The sequence below is a fragment of the Tupaia chinensis genome, unplaced genomic scaffold (genome assembly GCF_000334495.1).
Source record: "Tupaia chinensis unplaced genomic scaffold, TupChi_1.0 Scaffold144682_1, whole genome shotgun sequence".
Classification (NCBI taxonomy): domain Eukaryota; kingdom Metazoa; phylum Chordata; class Mammalia; order Scandentia; family Tupaiidae; genus Tupaia; species Tupaia belangeri.
Genome location: NW_006204543.1, coordinates 2772487 through 2792006, shown reverse-complemented (window position 1 = coordinate 2792006; position 19520 = coordinate 2772487). Strand labels below are relative to the sequence as shown.

Sequence of the window (19520 nt, the reverse complement as noted above, 5' to 3'; positions counted from 1 at the left end):
CGCCAGGCCGGCCAGCCCGAGAGTGGGTAATTGAGTGTCCGGATTGCAGAGCGGTTGCGGGGGGCGCGGGTAGGGTGGGTGGCGGCGTGATGGCTGCCGGGCCTGTGGGGGGAGGCTGGGGCCGAGGCTCCCCTGCGGCGCCGGAGGTGTGTGCCGCACCGCACGTAGGAAGGCGGGCCTCTGGCTGCAGTACCTCGGGCGGCCGCTGAGCGCGGTTCGAGACTCACCCGCTGTGCCGCGAGCTGCAGGCGGACTGCGGCCTGGGCGCCCAGGCCCCGGAGATGCCGAGACCCGCTAAGTAGGGCAGCGAGGTGGCTAGTCCCAGCAGCCAGCGTGCGGCCCAGCCGCCCCGCAGTCAGGAGTCTGAAGGGAGCCCCAGAAAACGTCTCCCCGTCTCTGGCAGTGAGTGCAGAAGAGTCGCCCACCAGTCAGCACAGTTGGTCCTGGCACGTGTGACTCATGTGGCCACCGTGTCCAGCCTGCAAGAGCCTGGGAGGTGTAACCGTTAAGAGTTAGGGCAGTAGAGACTTAGCAGAGTTCGAAACTATCCTTCTTTTCGTAATTTATTTCATTTTACTTATTAATTAGTCTGCTTTTTAAAAAGAATTATTTATTCATTTATTTAATTCCTTTTATTATCATTTTTTAATTTGACCAGAGAGAGAAAGGGAAAGCAAGAAAGCAAGCCTCCACGTCTGGGACTTGAACCATGGTTGAGTATGTGGGGAGTCCAGCACCTTTAACCACCATGCCACCTGCCATTTATTAATTTCTTAATGAATAAGCACCTCCCACAGGGTCTTAACTCTGATCCTCCCCCCCTCCTGAGGGGGGTCTCCAAACCTGGAGCTTCCCAGTTGACCAGCCTCGAGTGTTGGTGCTGTCCCGTCCCCTCGTGGTTAGAGCAGGCCGGCAGCCACCCGTCAGGGGGGCAGACGTTTGAAGTGTGCTGGTTTCAAGTGTTGGCAAAGGTGTGGGAAGGCCCAACCTCGCGTTACCGGCTAGCTGGTTCCAGAGTGATGGGACCACTTTGGAGAGCAGCTCAGCACTCCAGCCGATGGTGTCGTGGGGAAGGTGGCTGGGTCCTGCACACTGTGTGTTTCGAGTCCCAGACCTGATGGCTGGAGGAAGTTCCCAGTGCATGTTTGTGGGTGTCCAAGATCCCAAGAGGAGTGTGGAGGAGATGGGATAAGGTGTGGCCATCCCCTCAGGAGGTGATTTCTCACTTTCCTATGAGCGCATGCACCCTGTAGCAAAAACAAAGCAAAACAAACACACTCGGTTGCCTAAAAACCGGCTTCCAGATGTGTAGAAGAACGCATGCAGGAGGTGAGGGCCCGCAGAGCGGAGTAAGAGCAGTACTTAGTGCGGGGAAGGCAGCTTCAGGGAGGAGCAGGGTGGGCAGGAAGGACCCGGTAGGGAGCCTGTGATGCAGGAACAGTTTCCACAGTGCGCTGCTATGGACGTGGGCTGGAGGGAAAGGCGAGTCACTCGCTGGTACATCGCTGGACTCCACCTAGTCAACTGTGGTTCAAGTCCCGGACCCAGTGGCTTAAAACTCAGATTGGGCCCGTGTACATGTGTGCCCCAAACCCCTTGAGTAGAGTGGAGGAGAAGAGGCTGCGGGCATGACCATCCCCCCCCAAAGTGATTCTCACTTTGTGTCTCTGTCTCTCCAGTGAGTGCATGCACTCCATAGCAAAAATCTCTCTCTCTAAAAAAAAAAAAACAGAAAACCACAGGGCCGGGATAGCTGTAGGTCACTACAAAGACAGGCCTGGAAGACACAGTTCGTGGCAGTAGTGGGTGACGGAGGGCTGGAGGGCCCTGGAGGAGGGGGGAGGTATTTAAATGGAAGGAAGATTGTTAAGGCCTCAGAAAAAATCATGATTTCTGTTTCTGCTTTTCTATGCAAAAATGTGCCAAGACTTCCAATATTAGAATGTTAATTGATTTTATTTTTAGAAACCCTAAAAAATGTGGCTCAGAGTTAATGGTCCGATTTCAGAGGTAGAAATACAGACATCGTCCTTTTTTTTTTGTTTTTCCTTTTCCTCTTTAGCTCAAAACAGGAGAGGCGCCCTGTGGGGGCCTCGGGCTGCATAGGCCAGGGCTTCTGCAGAGCCAGCCCGCCTGCCCGCCCATTTCACCCCAGCCAGTGCAGGGCAGCCCCTCCCCTGCACGTAGAGGCTATCACCCACCTGGTCCCACAGGCTTGGTGGGCCCCTGACTCAGGGTTCCAGGTCCCTTGCTGTCATCCTGAGGCACTGTCCAGCTCTGGGGCCTAGAGGGAGGCCAGTGTCCTGGCACGAGCCAAGCCCAGCCGCACTCCAACAAGTTGCACCTCCCCAGAGCACCCACGTGGGCCGGGCCTCCTTGGTCCTAGTGCTCTCTGATCAGGCCTCCTGCGGTGGGTGGTCCTGGGGGAGACCCACTGAACGGCACTCGAGTGGCCTCTCACACTCTAGTTTGAAATAGGACCTAGTGTGTGCTGATAGGGTCTAGGTCACTTAACTGTCGCCTCGAGGAAATAAGAGCCAGGGTTTTTGCTGTCCGGCTGTATTTAGCAAGGGAGTTTTATTTGAACCCGTAGGCGGGCTTGGCTTCCCGAACATAGGCCAGTAACAGCAGACATCGCTCCGGTCCCGGGCCTGCCGGCGGCCAGTGCACACTGCTCACTGGGTCTCAGCTGCCGGAGGTCTCATCCACCTCATCCCACGCATGTGCCCACACACAGTTGTCACCACTGTCACCCCTTCCGATTGGGTTGCTGCCACGAGCCCACCAGGGCCCGTCTTGGAAGTTCTCCTCCTGGTCCATGCCGACCCCGTGTCAGCCTGACCGGTGCAGCTTTCTGGTGGCTGCTGGGTTCCGGAGCTGAGCGTGGACAGCCTGTGGGGGTGTGTGCAGACTTGGGGTGCAGGCGGCGTGGCGATGCTGGAGGGAAGCAGCCAGCACGTGGTTATGGGGTTAGTCAGAGCAGTGGGGTGGCACACAGCCTTGCCGGTTATGGAGTGGCCGTGTAGACGCGGACACCCAGACTGCACTGGGTAGTTAGGGCAGGATGGTTGGACCGCTGTGAAAGACAGGCTTTCCCAGGGAACCCTGACCACCGTGTGGATCTTCCCCCCGGGTCCCTGCACGATAGCCAGAGAATTGTCTGGCACGAGGGAACTAGTATGAAGAGCCAGGAGCAGGCACTGAGGGAGGACGGCCTGTGCCCGCTGCAGCCTGCCGCCCCCCAGCCAGACCTCGCGCAGCAGAGCATGGCTGTGAGGAGCCTCCTGTGGCGGCTCAGGCCTGGCCGTGAGGCCCCTGCGCCCTGGCATGGCGCTTGCTGCCGGAGGACCGCAGGCGGGAGGTGGCTCTGTGTGTCCGTGCCTTGCTGGGGGAGGGTGCCGTGGTGAGTCACTGGCCTGTCCTGGCAGGCTGTGTCCAGGCTGCAGGCGGCAGGGAGGGGACCCCGTTTCAGAAGCTGCCTGAGACACCGAGGGTGGGGCTGCGCCCCAGGGCTGGGGAGATCAGAGAGAGTGACAGCACAGCACCCCTGTATGCAGGTGGGTGGAGGGATGGCAGCTCGTGTCAAGATGGGAGGCTTGTGGGGAACCCGGCAGACCGGCCTGAGAGGAGAGCCAGCCAGGCAGGGACAGTGAGGACATGGTCTGGACCGACTTGCTGACTCACAGCCTTTTCTGGCTGCTAGTTTGTAAAGCCGCTAAAATACCAAGCCAATTTTACTTGGCATTTTTCTACTGAATAGCCGAAAGTTAGAACTTGTCTACGTCTATTTAATTTAAGATGGTGGAATACGTTTCCGTTCGAGGCCCGCATAATTATGTCTGCCAAGGGCACCTCCTGGTCCTGGAAGCAGCCCTTCTGTTCCAGAAGGATTTGCCACAGAAGTTGTACTGTGAGGCTCGAACAGACTAAACAGGAAGGGCGGTAGGCTGGACTGGCATGTAACTAACGGGTTTGGGCGTGAAGCGTCCTGCAGGTGGCATGACCTTTCCCCCGAGACTGTGAATGATCGAGGTCCGTCTCCCCAGCCATAGAAGCCGTCCCTTGGTGCACGTCCGCTCGAGGCCTGGCACCCGGCCATCCTGCTGGAAGCAGTCCTGAAACGCCGAGACACGTTCACGACTACCACATTTTGTCCCTCTGTTTTACAGGATGCTTAGGAGTAGATTATTTCAGGAAAGACAGACTTGCCATTTTTCTTAGGAGAGTATCCCATGTCAGTAGATGAGAGGGAAGAATCTGTTATGCTGTAATCCCCTGTAATCCTGCCCCCTAGAGAGTACGCTGTCAAAGTTTTAGTATATATTGGGGGAGCTCTTCAAGCAGCTCACAGAAAATGCATAATAAGAAAAAAAATCTACAGGGATTCATGGGTTTTAGGGTACCAAAAATTACCTGGAACTTTTTTTTTTTTTTTTTTTAAGTTTTTGTCATAAGGCACATGCCCTCACTGGAGACAGGGACACTGAGCGGGAACATGAGAAATCAGCTCCCAGCAGGGAGGGCCACACCACAGTCCCTCCTCCACTCTCCTGGGATTTGGGGCACTCAGGCCACAGTCAGCCATGTGGGAGTTCATGACCTTTACCAGCATGCCACCTGCTGGCCCCAGCCTCGAACTTCTGACTCCATCCCCTATGACGTTTGTGAAGACTTGAAGACCTCTGTCCTTTCCCCCAAAAGGGGAGGGCCCAGGTTTTTCCCTAGAATCGAGGAGGATGTTAGTGTCTCCCAGGTTTAGAGACGGGGGTTCAGGCCGCCTGGGTATTGGGGAGGAGATACAGCACCACGGGGCAGCGAGTAAGAACCCACTTCCTCCCGTGGGTTTTCTGTGAGCAGTTTCTCTTGCAAGGCGCTCCTGGAACTTAGCTGAGCCCGCAGGGGCAGCCGCCTCCAGGATCCCGGTTAGTAAGGCAGTTTCCAGGACCCCAAAGAGCGTCAGTCACACTCAGCTTTTGCCTTAATCCTGTGCAGCTCTCCAGGGCAGACCTTACTCAGCTCCGAGCGGTCTTTGCAAGTGGGGCCAAGGCGCCACCCTGAGCCCAACACAGAGCATTATGTCACCGGAAGCCCAAGCCCCGAGAAGCAAAGGTATGGTCTGCTCATCAACGGCCCCAGCCACGTCTCTGGGCGGAGACCTGGCCTCGGGGTCTAGAGAAGACCCGGCACGGGACTTTGAAGAAGCAGGGGACGAGGGAGCCCAGCGCCCCTGCAGACCTCTGCACACCTGCCGTCCTGGGGCCGGTGCCACCTCTCCTTGGTGGCCTCGGCAAGGCCTTTGTGCCGTGGGCTCAGTGTACTATGGAGGTGCTCTCTGAGCAGCCAGCTTTGTCCAAGTCCGGATTTTTTTTTCGTTGTCCAAGTCTGGATGTGAAGAGCGTGGACACGGGGGCCCTGGCCACCTCGGCTGTCCTGTCGGGCTTCAGGTCCCTCAGATGTGGGCAGGGGGGAGCAGAGGCACAGCTTCGACTGGCAGGCACTGAGCTAGGCCGGGAGGTCACTGGATGCTGGACTGCCTCCAAGTGCCTGGAGCTGGAGGGACAAAGCCAGGCGGGGCCTAGAGAGGGGAACCCTTTGCGTTGTGGAGCTTCCATGTCGGGGGTCAGGGGTCCACGCTGAGGTCCACGGCACGTGGCCCCCTGCCACTGTCCCCATCGTTGGAGTTTCAGATACTGTAGTCGAGGACTGGCCTTCTGGTGGTCTGCACCCGTGGTCACAAGCTCCGTGGCCTTTGGTGGCTTTCTGGGAGGCGTTAGAGCTGGGCCCGGAGGATGTTCTGGAGCCACCCAGGGAGGCCACAAGGCAGAGAAAGAGAAAACGGGGTCACAGGTGTGGGGTGCCATGATTTGGGGCCGTGGGATCTAGGTGGACATGGGGCAGGGCCAAAGGGGACTTGTTCCTGAGCCTTGGGCTGAGTCTGGAGCATTTGGGCTCAGGGCTTGGAGGAGGGGCAGCCCTTGGTCCGAGGACCCGAGGAAAGGGGAGCCTTCGGAAGCCCAGCTTTGGCTCATCCTCCCGATGGCTCCTCAGGCACTGGCCAGAAACGTCCTGCTGTCTGATCGGAGCCAGCGAGCAGGCTGAGTGTAGTGAAGGCAGCAAAGGGCGGGCAGGCGGGCGGCAGGTCCGCGACCGGGGCTGCTTAATTGCCTGGAACGGATGGTCCTCGTTAGGAGCGCGGTGCATGGGTCAGACTTGGTGGAGTCGGCCTGGCCGGAGACCAGCGGGGGCGGATCTGACCAGCAGCTTGAACGCCGAAGTGCGACAGCTGCCCTGCCCTGCCCGTGGAGTTGTAGTGACCTTAGGTCCACCCTAGCACCATCGTGGCCCCCCCCGGGGTATGCGCGGAGTGCCTCGGTGTCCTGAGGTCCCTCTGACCGGAAGTAGATGTGGTTTTGGGGGCGGGCTCCTGCTACGGCAGATTTTGCATTCGGAGTCATCGCTCTGGTCTGGAGTGAGGATGGTGAAGAGGCGGGCAGGTCTCCGCAGCTTGGAGCCCGTTGTCACACAAGACCTGGGAGCTGCCCTGGGCGTGTCCGGTGGTGTGGGAGGGTGTCACCCAGTGCTGACAGGGCCGGGAATGCACGCCGGGTGGAGGCTCTGACTCACGCCTTCAGGTCTTCTGCTGGCCCTCTGCCCGGGATGGGGGCACCCACACAAGCGTGCGTCTGGCCTCCGGGGCCACCTGGCCCGTTGATCCCGTCTTCTGACCCCTCTCTCTGACCCCTGTGCCCAGAACCCCCGAAGCCATGTCGAAGCCGCACAGCGAGGCCGGGACCGCCTTCATCCAGACCCAGCAGCTGCACGCGGCCATGGCCGACACGTTCCTGGAGCACATGTGTCGCCTGGACATCGATTCGGCGCCCATCACCGCCCGCAACACCGGCATCATCTGCACCATCGGTGAGCGTCCCCACGGGCTCTGCCCTGCAGCTGCACGCCGCGGTGCTGAGCAGGGCGCCCTCGGCTCCAGCGAGAACTGGGGTGGCAGCTGTCACGGTGACCGTGGCAGAAGGTCGAGCGTGTCTTCCTCAGAGCGCCTGAGGCCTGGGACGCCCCTGCTGAAACCTCTGGCTGGACGCTCACCGTCGAAGGAGACGGGAGACGTGTCCCCTCCAGTCAAGAAACGGGGTGCTGCACAGTATGAGTCTTACGAGCACTTCTGGAAGACTTACAGCTGTGCGGGGGTGGAGACCTTTAGGGGAATAGAAAATCGAGTTTCTTCATAAGCTTTTTACAAGCCAGAGGGTATGTGTGCTCACCAGAGCGAACTGGCACCACAACCTCTTCCTTCGTTCCTCTGCCCCACCAGGACTTGGGGAGGGTGGGGCCAGCCGGTGGCGTGGTGGCTAAGGGCGCTGGACTCCCACAGGGCCGACCGCGGTTACAGTCCCAGACCTGGCTGCTTGCTTTCTCCGTTTCTCTCTCTCTCTCTTTCACTCTGCCCTCTCTGATAGAAATTAAAAATACATAAGTAAGTAAAAATAATTCTTTTTAAAAAATCATCGTTTTATTTAGCTTTATTTGTTCACTTACCTTTATCTTTTTAAAAAATTTGACCAGAGTGGGACAGAGAGAGAGAAAGTGAGAAAGTAAGCTTCCAGGTCTGGGACTCCAACCACGGTTGGCCATGTGGGAGTCCAGTGCCCTTAGCCTCCATACCACCTGCCAGCCCCAAAATAATTATTTAAAAAAAGAAGAGAAAGATTGTGGGCAAGACTCACGCAGCTATAGCAGGGTGCTGGTGCCGCGGTTTGACCCCCTCAGTTTGGCTTTCCCACTAGGCCGTGGGGCTAACCTGAGAGTCCCTTAGGCTGAGGCGAACTCGCAGTGCTTGTCCTCCCAGTCGTTCACGTCTGGCTTCACCCTCCCGTAGGCCCCGCGTCCCGGTCGGTGGAGACGCTGAAGGAGATGATCAAGTCTGGGATGAACGTGGCTCGCCTCAACTTCTCTCACGGCACCCACGAGGTGAGCGTCGGCAGGCACGGGAGGCCGCAGTGTCCACTGAGCCACCCCGGCCCGGGCGGGCTTGTGTCCGGGATCCTCGGCCCGCAGCTAGGTTGCCTTGACCAGCCCATCGCAGCCCCTTCCTCCTCCCTGCCACCCGAGCTGGCCGCAGTCCTCCCAGAAGCCCCCTAAGCCGTCAGGTGTCGGACCACATGCCGGACGCTCCTGCTCAGGGTCTCTGCAGCAGCTGCTGCTGTGGGGAATGCCAGGTCACCCGGCAGATTGGTCCTGGCCCAGTCGGGCCCAGGCTAACTGGACAGGCCCCGGGAAGGGCTTCTGCTACTGTGGGCTAAGGCCCGAGCTGTCATGCCGACCCTGCCCAGCGTCCAGTGCCACACTCCACCGTGTTTCTGGCTGTCCCTCCCCAGGGTGCTGGTGCATCACAGCTGGGCTCTCAGTGTGCCCTCAGGACTCCTGGTCCCTGTGCCCAGGCTGTCACTAGCTGGCTGGTCCTGTGGGCAGGGGCCTTGCCTGGAGACCAGGGGCAGCCCCACTCTGCCTCTGTTCTCAGGGTCAGAACAGGTACTCCTGAGGGTGGGGGCTCCCTGTGGGACGCGGCTGTAAGCCCTCATGGACTTCCTGTAGGCTGTGGGATTTCAGGCCAGCCCGGAGGGGGAGTCGTAGAGGGGGAAGCTTTTCCCTCTTGACTTCAGTGCTTCCCGTTCAGAGTACAGAAAATGCCACCCCATAAGGTCAGGGGGTGAGGGGTTGCCCTCTGGCATTTGGGAGTTAAGTTGGGGCTAAAAATACAGCGTCGGGAGGTGCAGTCGGAGAGGCGAATCCCTCCTTCTGGAAACATGAGCTTCTCAGCATAGATTCCCAGCCCGTGTTCCATAAACAGCCTATGGCCTGGCAGGTGGCTGGCCCCAAATGTCGCCAGGGCCTGACCCCGGCCAGCAGGCACCTCATGCAGGTCAAGGCGTGTCCCTGCTGACGGTCTGTAATTTTCTAGAAGCAGGGGCTTCTCAGCGGGAGTCTCCGGGAGTTACTGCACATATTAGTCTCGAGGGCTAAGGGGCCAGCCTGAGGCCTAGCGGTTAAGGCAGCCAGATCCCCAGGCCCAGCCACGTCGCTCGTCAAAACACACTGGACAGGTGTGCGTGCACTGGGCCTGGAATCCTGACAGGTGAGGAAGTGGAGAAGGAGTCGTGACGCGCCCACACCCCTCCGTCCCTCTGTCTGTCCGTGTGAGGGTGGGCTGGCCTTCTCTCCATGGACTCCGTGACGACCTCCTTGTGTCGGGAAGGAGGGAGCTGAAATAGGTCTAAGAAGCTGACCTTTAGCTAAGCTTTCTGGCTTCTTGCACCCAGTGGAAAAACATGCACAGCTCCAAAGCGACCAGACCAGTGGGGGCCGCTGCAGCTGCTGGGGAGGGCAGGCGCAGGCTGTGGTTTGCAAACCACAAGTAGCACTTGATTATCTGCTTTCGCTCTTGCCCCAGATCAGAATGGGTGCTTTAAAAAACACAGGACCAGGGCCGGCAGGTGGCGTGGCGGCTAAGGTGGCTGGATTCCGTAGGGCTGACCGTGCAATTTGAGTCCTGGCCCCACTGGATGGAAAACATCCCGGGCACACGTGTATGTGTGCCCTAGATCCGGAAACATGGAGAGGTGGAGAAGGAACTGCTGCGAGACCGTGGCCCTTGGGCTGTACTTTCTCAGTTTACCCCTCTCTCTCTGGCAAGTGCACCTGTTCTCCGGGACAGGGCGGGTGGTGGGGAAGAGAACACGATGGGGCCGGCAGGTGGCATGGAGGCTAAGGCTGGATCCCATGGCCAACTGTGCAGCTGGACACACACTGGGTGCGTGTGTGCACGCGTGCGCCCGAAACCCCAGGAGGCACGTGGAGGAGCAGGGATGTGGCGTGGCCGTCCCTGGGTGGGGAGTGCGATTTCTCTTCCCCTTTTTTGTCTGTCTCAAACGCACACAGCCCACACCAAACGAAAAGGAAAACAAACAAACTCGGATTTTGTTTTGTAAAAGCACAGCTTAGTGAAATGGGAGATAAATTCGATTAAGTGAGCTAAGAGCTGGTCCTTATGGGAGGAAAACAGTAACTGAAAACTTGAGCAGAACATCGCAGACACGAGCGAGCACTGAGGAAGGGCCGGTCCCTGTACAGGAAGAGTTTTCAGAAGTCGAGGAGGACTTGTCTCCTAAGGAGAGCTGAGTGTTCAAGAGGCAGGAAGGCCAGGAGCCATACATCAGAAAGGCACCTGTAAGGATGACTCCTAAGCCAGGCATACGGGGGTCCTTTGTCATCCCAGCTGCTGCAGAAGCCGACGCCAGAGGGTTGTCAGTTCGCGGCCACCCTGGGCAGCATAGCGAAAACCTGCCCCGTACCAGACCACAGAGAAAGTAGCTGCCCTCAGAGCATTAAGCCCAAATGGCTTGGATTTTTGGCTATAGGGCATGTGCACTCGCCCGAGAGCGAGAAGTTACCCCCTCGGGGCTGCGGTGCCACAGTCCCTTCTTCAGTCTCCTCTGGGGATCTGAGGCACGCATGCACATGCACCCGGCCTGATCTTCGAGCTGCCGGGTCTGGAATTTGAACCACAGTTGGCCATGTGGGAGTCCAGCGTCTTAGCCACTGTGCCACCTGCTGCCCACCCCCACCCAAAGAATTATTTCTTGAAGAGTTCTTTTATTTCACTTTATTTATTTATTTACTTTAAGTTGTCCAGAAAGGGCCAGAGAGGAAGTGAGAAAGGAAGCTGCCAGGTCCAGGACTCAACCAGGCCTGCCACCGGGGAGTCCAGCGTCCTTGACCACCACGCCACCTGCGGCTCCCCAGTGCAAGTCCTTTTTCATTGGCTGAGCGTTGTCTCCCCTTCAAGGAGTACGCTGCTCCAAAGCCCAGAGAAGAACAGAAACCTCCGTGTTTCTTGGAACTCTTACTCTGGTGCTGGGGTCAAACAAGGTCATTACCTAATCAGCCAGCCTTGGACACTGGACAGGTCTCAGAAAGGGACAGGAAGCATAAATAAAATTCCACAGGCCAGAAACCCAGCAGTAATTTAAAGGGGTTCTAATCAACAGGGACCAAGTCCTCTTTTCTCCAGGGTGAGCTTTGAGCTGGGATTGAACACTGTCCCCTGTAATGAGAGGTGGAATTAGTCAAGGACATTTATTTAAGAAGCACCAAGCACTTGAGCCTTCCTTAGTACTTCCTGGATGCTACTCCTGTTTTTTTGAGAGACTTTGGCTCTGCGGCGCATGCAGTTGCCAGAGAGACAGAATGCGAGACCTGCCCCCAGGGGGTGGCCATGCTGCAGTTCCTTCTCTGTCCTCTGAGGATTTCAGGGACACAGATGTGCCCGGCGTGTTACTTCCCATTTTAACTCTGACAGTATTCAGCTTTAAGAAATTTTTTTAGAACCTTTCCTTTCCGTAGTACGCTTTATACTATTTCTATTGCGAGCTAGCAATTGAGAGGGCATTTTATAATTTTCTCTCTCTTTTTTTTGGAGAGGTTTTCGCTATAGGGCACATGCGTTTGCCAGACAGAGAGAGACAGAGAGACAGAAAGCGAGAAATCACCCCCCAGGGGTGATGGTCACGCCACAATCCCTTCTCCTCCATTCTCCTCTTGGGATCTTGGGCACGCACGCACACATGCCTGGCGTGAGTTCTAAGCCACCGGGTCTGGGACACGTACCGCGGTCAACTACGTGAGAGTTCGGCGACATAGCCCCTACGCTAACTGCTGGTCCCTAATTTTCTCTTTTAATAATATAGTTTTTGTCTTTTAAAAATGATTTATTCATTCATTTATTTTAATTTGACCAGAGAGAGACAGAGACAGAGAAAATGAGAAATTAAGCCACCAGGTCCAGGGCTCGAACTATGGTCGGCCATGTGGGAGTATCCAGCACCTTAACCACCACACCACCTGCTGGTTCCCCGAGGGCATTTTATAATTTAAGTGAGGACCTCTGCAAGACAAACATACAGCCCCAAGGCCAGCAGTGCCTCCTCCTGAACTACTTGGTGGCTGGGTACTGCAGGCACAGCCCCGGGAGGGGCCCCGCCATTCCCTGCAGCCTCTAAGGGCAGGCCTGCTTGCCCGGGAGGCTCTCCCAGCCTCTCCCAGGTAAAGGACAGGCCCAGAGTGCTGAATCTGGTGCCCCTTTATCAGCGATGTCATGTTGATTGCACCAAGTTCTTTTGACATTTATCTAGGTCCAAGTCTTTTTTTTTTTTTAAAGAGGTTTTTGCTATAGGGCACATACGCTTACCATGAAGACAGACAGAGAGACACAGAGACAGAAAGGGAGAAATCACCCCCCAGGGAGATGGCCACGCCGCAATCCCTTCTCCATTTTCCTCTCGACCTTGGGCACGCACGCACATGCGCCCGGCGTGAGTTTTAAGCCACTGGGTCTGGGACTGGAACTACAGTTGACTACATGGGAGTCCAGCGACAGCCACTACGCTAACTGCTGATCCCTCCTGAGTCCCCTTTAATCAGACAGTAATGGCAAGGACAAGAAGGAGGGGAGTGTGGAGCCAGAGTTCATAGGGGGATGGCGCCAACGCACGGTGCGAGGGAAGCAGGGCAGTGGACCGAGAATGCCGCGTACCATCGGTCCCTACGCCCCTTCACTGATCGGTTGAGAAAGCGAGCGTGAGAGCCCTGCGACCTTAGCAGCAGTTGTTAAGCTTGGCCCACTGCTAGCCTGTGTCAATAACGGCGTTTGAGTTGTAGCTGGAGTCGATAGAGCAGGGCTGTCGGCGTGAGCGCACCTGTCGGAACCTGACCCTGTGGGCCAGACGGGCTTCTCCAAACACGAGGGCAGCCCGAGGTCCCGCCCAGCTTTGTTTGCTGAGGGCTGGACGAGTCCTAGGGACCCGGCTGCTTGTTCGAGTTCTCCAGAGGGTTATTCTGAAGGCTCCACGCTTGGCCCTGGGCGAGGCGGGGCTGCGGTGCAAGTGGGTGGACAAGAAGGGTGAAGTCAGGCAGTCGGCTGCTCAGCGGAAGGGGGTGACAAGGCCATACCGGGGGGTGGAGGGACCGTAGGGTTCCTGTGGGGCCGGATCGGGAGCTGGCCTGCAGTGTGACAGAACAGTCCTGTCATCCTGCTTCCCCAGTACCACGCAGAGACCATCAAGAATGTGCGGGCCGCCACAGAGAGCTTCGCCTCGGACCCCATCCTCTACCGGCCAGTGGCTGTGGCCCTGGACACGAAAGGACCCGAGATCCGCACCGGGCTCATCAAGGGCGTGAGTATCCAGGGGACGCACGAGGGAGGGCTCAGGCAGCGAGCTGGGCCGAAGACGAGCCTCTTCCTCTGCGCACGGCACGGGCCGCACCGCCCCCTGGGCTGCACCGCCCAGGCCAGCAGGGCTTAGGCCCACCCTGATGGCGTATTCATCACGAAGCAAATGCGGTTCACTCTACTTGGCTGGGAAATGATACCACGGGAAACCTTTCTTACTCCAAAAACCTGCGTTCAGGCCAGCCCCTGAGTGTGGCGGTTCAACGCCGTGCAGAGGAGCTGGACCCCGCGTAGCTGCCAAGTTTGAGTCTCGGCCCCAGAGACTCGACAGAGCGTGCTGGGTGCACACGGGTGTCCAGAGTCCTGCCGTGGTGGGGCACTGTGGGAAGGGGATGTGGGCTGGGTCCCGTGCAGGGCTGGGTGCTTTCCCTTTCATTCTCTCATGCACATGCACCCTCTGCCATTCAAACAGACAAAACCTGCTTTGGGCCAACCACGGCTCAGTGGTTAAGGCCACTAGATCCCACATGGCCAACAGCCTGGTTGAGTCCTGGACTCAGTGGCTTGAAAAACACGCAGGTAGATGTGTGTGTGCGTGCCCAGAACCCTGCAAGGATGGAGGAGAAAGGACTGTGGCATGACCGTCCCTGTGGGGGTGCTCTCTCACTTTCCTTCTCGGTTTTCTCTCTCCAATGAGGGCACACACCCTCTGGCAAACTTAAAAAAAGAAGAAAAGCACAGTTCCAAGAGAGCCTGGCTTTGGGAGCAGTGTATACCCTCTCCCTATCGCAGAGTGGCGTAACAGAAGCAGTTACTTCCTTGGGTTCCTTCCTGGAAACATACTGCAGTTGGTTAGGAAACAGCAGCAGGTCACGAAGGACACAGGAAGCCATACTGCCCCTTTGGCTGAGGTTGGAGCATTGCTCCTTGAAGAGCGGGCCTCCCTGGCCCGTGGGTTGGGGCGCTGGTGTCTGCACTGGCCTCAGCGTCCTCTGTCCCCAACTTGCAGAGTGGCACCGCCGAGGTGGAGCTGAAGAAGGGAGCCACCCTGAAAATCACGCTGGACAACGCCTACATGGAGAAGTGCGACGAGAACATTCTGTGGCTAGACTACAAGAACATCTGCAAGGTGGTGGACGTGGGCAGCAAGATCTACGTGGACGACGGACTTATCTCCCTGCAGGTGAAGCAGAAAGGTACGTCAGGGGCCGGGGCGCTGGCACGGGGCCCTCGCGACACGCGTGTCTTCAGAGGCAGACGTCCGTGCCTGGGCTGGCCCCCCGCCGCCTCCACTCTGCTGGGGAGGGAGCTGGTGTGGAAGGACAGGCCCAGTGCGGGGCATTCGAACTCTGCGTGGTGATTATTTGAAGGTGCGCGTGCGTGTGTGCACCTTGCGGGGAGAGAAGAAAGGCGAGGGAGGTGAGGGGGAGGCAGGCGGAGATGGGACCTGCAACGGGGCTTCGCTGCTCTGGATCCTCTTGTCCAGCCTCCCGTGTGGCCTTCAGCCTACCTCGTGGTGGTGCTGTGTGCCACGCGGCTGGGCCTGTCTGCTTAAAACTAGCGCCAGTAGGTGCCAGCCTTGCCAGTGGGTATCACCCCTGCTCACAGGTGAGGAAGCGTGAGCTGGGATTTGAACTCGCGAAGTGGGGCCCATGGGCCCGGGATGTGCTGCTTCCCAGCCGTCCAGCAGGGAGAGGGCCACACTTTGCTCCCGACCTCGCTGCTGAGAGGACACCCTCATGACCCGGCTCCCCACCCTGCTCCATTCCCCACAGGTGCCGACTACCTGGTGACGGAGGTGGAAAACGGCGGCTCCTTGGGCAGCAAGAAGGGCGTGAACCTCCCCGGGGCTGCCGTGGACCTGCCCGCCGTGTCCGAGAAGGACATCCAGGACCTCAAGTTCGGGGTGGAGCAGGACGTGGACATGGTGTTCGCGTCCTTCATCCGCAAGGCGGCCGATGTCCACGAGGTGCGGAAGGTCCTGGGGGAGAAGGGGAAGAACATCAAGATCATCAGCAAGATCGAGAACCACGAGGGCGTCCGGAGGTGAGTCCACGCCACTGTGGGGTCCCGCCAATGCCCGTTCCCACACCCGGGCCCGCCCGTCAGAGCCCACAGCCTGGGGCCAGCAGATGGCGCAGCGGTTACATCGCTGGACTCCCGTGTACTCCACCACGGTTCAAGTCCCGGATCCAGTGGCTTAAAACTCACAGCAGGCACACGTGCATGCATGTGCAAAGTTCTGAGGGAGAACGGAGAAGGGATTGCAGCGCGGCCATCTCCCCCCAGGGGGTGATTTCTTGCTTTCTGTCTCTCCGGCGAGTGCATGTCCCCTATAGCAAAAATCTCTTTTTAAAAAAAAAAAAAAGTCCGGGGACTGCAGTTCGAGTCCTGGACCTGGTGGCTTAAACTCACGCCGGGCACATGTGCGTGCGTGCCCAAGATCCCGAGAGGAGAATGGAGAAGGGATTGCGGCATGGCCGTCCCCCCGGGGGGTGATTTCTCACTTTCTGTCTCTATGTTTCTCTCTCTCTGGCGAGTGCATGTGCCCTATAGCAAAAACCTCTCCAAAGAAAAACAAGGGTTCATACTCCCACCCTGTTCCAGACCCACCGACTTGGTGTTTTAGGGGGTGGAAGGTGCTGCTGTGCTAACGGAGCTTCTGGGGCCACTCAGCCTAGGGCTGTCGTGTCCTGCTCCACCTGGACCCCAGGTGGTATCTGTGGGAAGGGGCCACAGGGAGGCCAGCAGACCCCAAGGAAGGGGCCCTCTGTGGCCCTCACTCGGGATCCATGTCCACGCTCGGGGCCCAGCGTCTGGCTGAAGCTTGTGGCCTCCTGGCCGTCACCTGGAAGGCGGCTGGCCCCGGTGAGGCTGCTCGGCCCCCGCAGGAACGCGGTGCTACTCCTCTGCTTCAGCCAGGCTGCCCCTCAGTGCTCAGGTGGTAAAGCCGGTGAGCACAGCCAGCGGGGACACCCTTCCAGAGTCACAGCCCAGAGCTGTCAAGGCCTGACCTTCTGGGCTGGGGGTGCTGGGGCTGACCCTGCCAGGCCAGGGGGCCACGTTCCCTCCCCTCCAGCTAATCCGAGGGGGCTGCCTTGACGGGTAACCCCCCGTGTCCTTGGTCAGGTGAGGCCAGCGACCTTTGTGCCAGAGCAGTGGGCCGGTCTGGGGGTCCTCTCCCTCCTCGGGAGTGCTTGGTGGAGGAGGGAGAGGAGACGAGGCATGGGGCCTGGCCCTCCGTTCCTGCAAACATGCGTCCACACTGGCATTGAGGGAGCCCGGCAGGCGTGGTCTTCGGCCCATGGGGGGTGCGTGAGGGTGAGCAGGGGCTGAGGCAGCTGGAACGATAGCCACCTCCACACGCCTGGGGCGGCCCTGGGTAGCTGTCCTGGTGTGTGGACATCTTGGGGAGTCCCAGGACACCGTACTTGGGGTCCCCATCCGGTGTAACCTCCTCTGTCCCCACCTTCCCTGCAGGTTTGACGAGATCCTGGAGGCCAGCGATGGGATCATGGTGGCTCGTGGCGACCTAGGGATCGAGATTCCCGCAGAGAAGGTCTTCCTCGCCCAGAAGATGATGATTGGGCGCTGCAACCGAGCAGGGAAGCCCGTCATCTGCGCCACGCAGGCACGCGCCCCCCTGGGCTTGCCGGGTGACTGTGGGGCGGCCTGGTCTTGCCCAGCCCATCCCAACTGACGCTCACACATCTCCGTCTCGGTGTGGCCAGACCACGCTCACCAAGGCTCCCCCCCCACCAGATGCTGGAGAGCATGATCAAGAAGCCCCGCCCCACCCGGGCCGAGGGCAGCGACGTGGCCAACGCGGTCCTGGACGGCGCCGACTGCATCATGCTGTCTGGAGAGACGGCCAAAGGGGACTACCCGCTGGAGGCCGTCCGCATGCAGCACCTGGTAAGTGCCTCGGCTGCCGACGGGCGGGAAGAGGCGTGTGCGGGGCACGCCGTAGCTCTGCGTTGTCTTCCCAAGGTCCGTCCTCCTGGCACAGCCGTGAGAAGGGCTATGGGCTCCCAGGGCGGGCGGAGCCTGGTGTCCACCCTGCCATCCTTGTCCCCAATGCCCATCTCCCTTGGCATCACAGGTCCCCCATCTCAGGGCTGGGGACACTGCGTCATCCGAGGCTCCCTGAACCTGTGAGACAGGCCGAGGCTTGTCCCCGACTGCCCTGTGTGGGGCCTGCCTGGGCACGGGCCGTGGGCCGACGTTGGAAGCTGCCACGCATGGAGTTGCCTGCACCTGGCCTTGCACGCTGCCTGCAGTGGGCCTGCTTCGCTGTGCCCTTGGTGACCCTGCCGGACACGGGGGTCAGGGCAAGCCCGCAGCCTGGGGCTCAGAGCACCTGGAGGAGCCCTGGAACCCTGGCTCTTCTCTTCCCCCCAGGACCAGTAGGAGAGGCTCTTCAGCTGGGCCTGGTCCCCTGCCTGCGCCTGCGCTGGCTAGAGGCTTGGTGACTTTTGTGTCTGTGCCAGCCCCCAAGCTGAGGGTCTCACCAGGTACTGGCACCTGGTACCAGGAGTGTCGGCATGGACTTCCTCCCAGGTCTGCCTGCCTCCGGCACGCTCACACAGCCTGGCGAGCTCCCCCTGCAGCCTCCTGCTCCCTGTGCAGCCAGCGAAGGACCCCTGCCCCTGACGTGGCCCCAGCCCCTAAATTGAAAACGAAAAGTCCCAATTCTGGGCTGGGCTCTACTTTCTCCTGCCCTCCGTGTCCTGGCGTTGGGCTGGAATGGCTTCCAGAGAGCAGGTGCAGTTGGCGCCTCTGCAGTGGCGAGCTGGGGGCCTGAGACAGCAGTGCCTTTCTGACGTGACTCCCTGCAGAGGGCCGTCTGCACAGCCTGGCCCTGGCCCACGCAGGCCTCTGCAAGCAGTTGCTGGGTGATGCTCGGCACTCCCTGCACCCACGCCTGCCTGGGAGTAGGAAGGTACTTCCCTCTCCCGGGAGACTGTCCCTTGAGCCTGTCACCTGACCAGCTGCTCTCTTTTTTTCCTTCTTCGTAAGAGAGAATTTTGTTATAGGGGCGTGTGCTCACCCGAGGGACAGAAAGAAGGAAGTCACGCCCTGGGGGATGGCTGTTGTATGCATTCCATTATATGCAATCCCTTTTCCATGAACTCCTGGGGTTTGGGGCCCGATGTGGGTCTGGGACTTGAACCGTGGTCAACTCCGTGGGAGTCCGGCGAGCTGGGGGCCTGAGACAGCAGTGCCTTTCTGACGTGACTCCCTGCAGAGGGCCGTCTGCACAGCCTGGCCCTGGCCCACGCAGGCCTCTGCAAGCAGTTGCTGGGTGATGCTCGGCACTCCCTGCACCCACGCCTGCCTGGGAGTAGGAAGGTACTTCCCTCTCCCGGGAGACTGTCCCTTGAGCCTGTCACCTGACCAGCTGCTCTCTTTTTTTCCTTCTTCGTAAGAGAGAATTTTGTTATAGGGGCGTGTGCTCACCCGAGGGACAGAAAGAAGGAAGTCACGCCCTGGGGGATGGCTGTTGTATGCATTCCATTATATGCAATCCCTTTTCCATGAACTCCTGGGGTTTGGGGCCCGATGTGGGTCTGGGACTTGAACCGTGGTCAACTCCGTGGGAGTCCAGTGACGTAACCATTATACCATCTGGTCCCTGAACAGCTGCCCCTAACAGTCTCCACATGGCCGCCTTTGCCGGGTGGTGCAGTCCTGTAGCCTTGGAGGTAGGAGTGGCTGGCTGTGACTCAGTTTATGCAACCCCAGAACCACGTGGACTAGGGCCTTTCCTGAGGCTTCAACCTTGGAGTCTCGCCCGTGGCTGGGTTAGACGAGATCCTTGGACTATCACCCTGGCGTTAGGCACGCCCCACTGTTACTGCCGTTACACGCCTGTAGGGCCCCGTGCGCTGCTGGCATCCTGCCAGCCCCACCCAGTGCCTAGGTGAGGGTTCCGTGGCCGTAGCCTGAGTTCTAGCCCGGATCTGCTGCATTGAAGCCAGTCTTCTCCCTGCTGTGTAGTGACATGTCCATGGGAGACGAGGCCGGGGCTCTGGGGCTCACGTGGGGTCTGAGACTCCAGCCTGCACTCCGGTTTGAGTTCTGTGTCCTCTCCCATGCCAGTCCTCCCGTGAACAGACTAGCGGGCCGCATGGCCTGGGCTGCGTGGCTGGCTGCAGAGCCGTCCTGGCCTGAGCAGGCTGGGGCCGCCCCTCCAGGTGCTGCAGGTCCTCTCGTGTCACTGGTCAGTGCTGGTCTCAGCTTCTGCTCACTGCTTCGTCCTGTCTGCCTGGGGCAGGCC

The 19520-nt window shown here is 59.0% G+C and overlaps 1 protein-coding gene across 3 annotated transcripts in view; it reads left to right on the top strand.

Annotated features, from left to right (window-relative positions):
• Positions 1-19520, top strand: part of PKM (pyruvate kinase M1/2) — a 25799-nt gene that overhangs the window by 1071 nt on the left and 5208 nt on the right. For 2 of the 3 annotated variants that reach the window (XM_006167270.3, XM_006167269.3), the window contains exons 2-9: positions 4993-5109; positions 6752-6918; positions 7892-7983; positions 13113-13244; positions 14250-14436; positions 15016-15286; positions 16721-16871; positions 17003-17155. In XM_006167270.3, coding sequence (XP_006167332.1) covers positions 4993-5109; positions 6752-6918; positions 7892-7983; positions 13113-13244; positions 14250-14436; positions 15016-15286; positions 16721-16871; positions 17003-17155 — 1270 coding nt within the window. Of the gene's footprint in view, positions 1-4992; positions 5110-6751; positions 6919-7891; positions 7984-13112; positions 13245-14249; positions 14437-15015; positions 15287-16720; positions 16872-17002; positions 17156-19520 lie in introns of those variants that run through there. The other variant, XM_006167272.3, reaches the window with a different exon arrangement.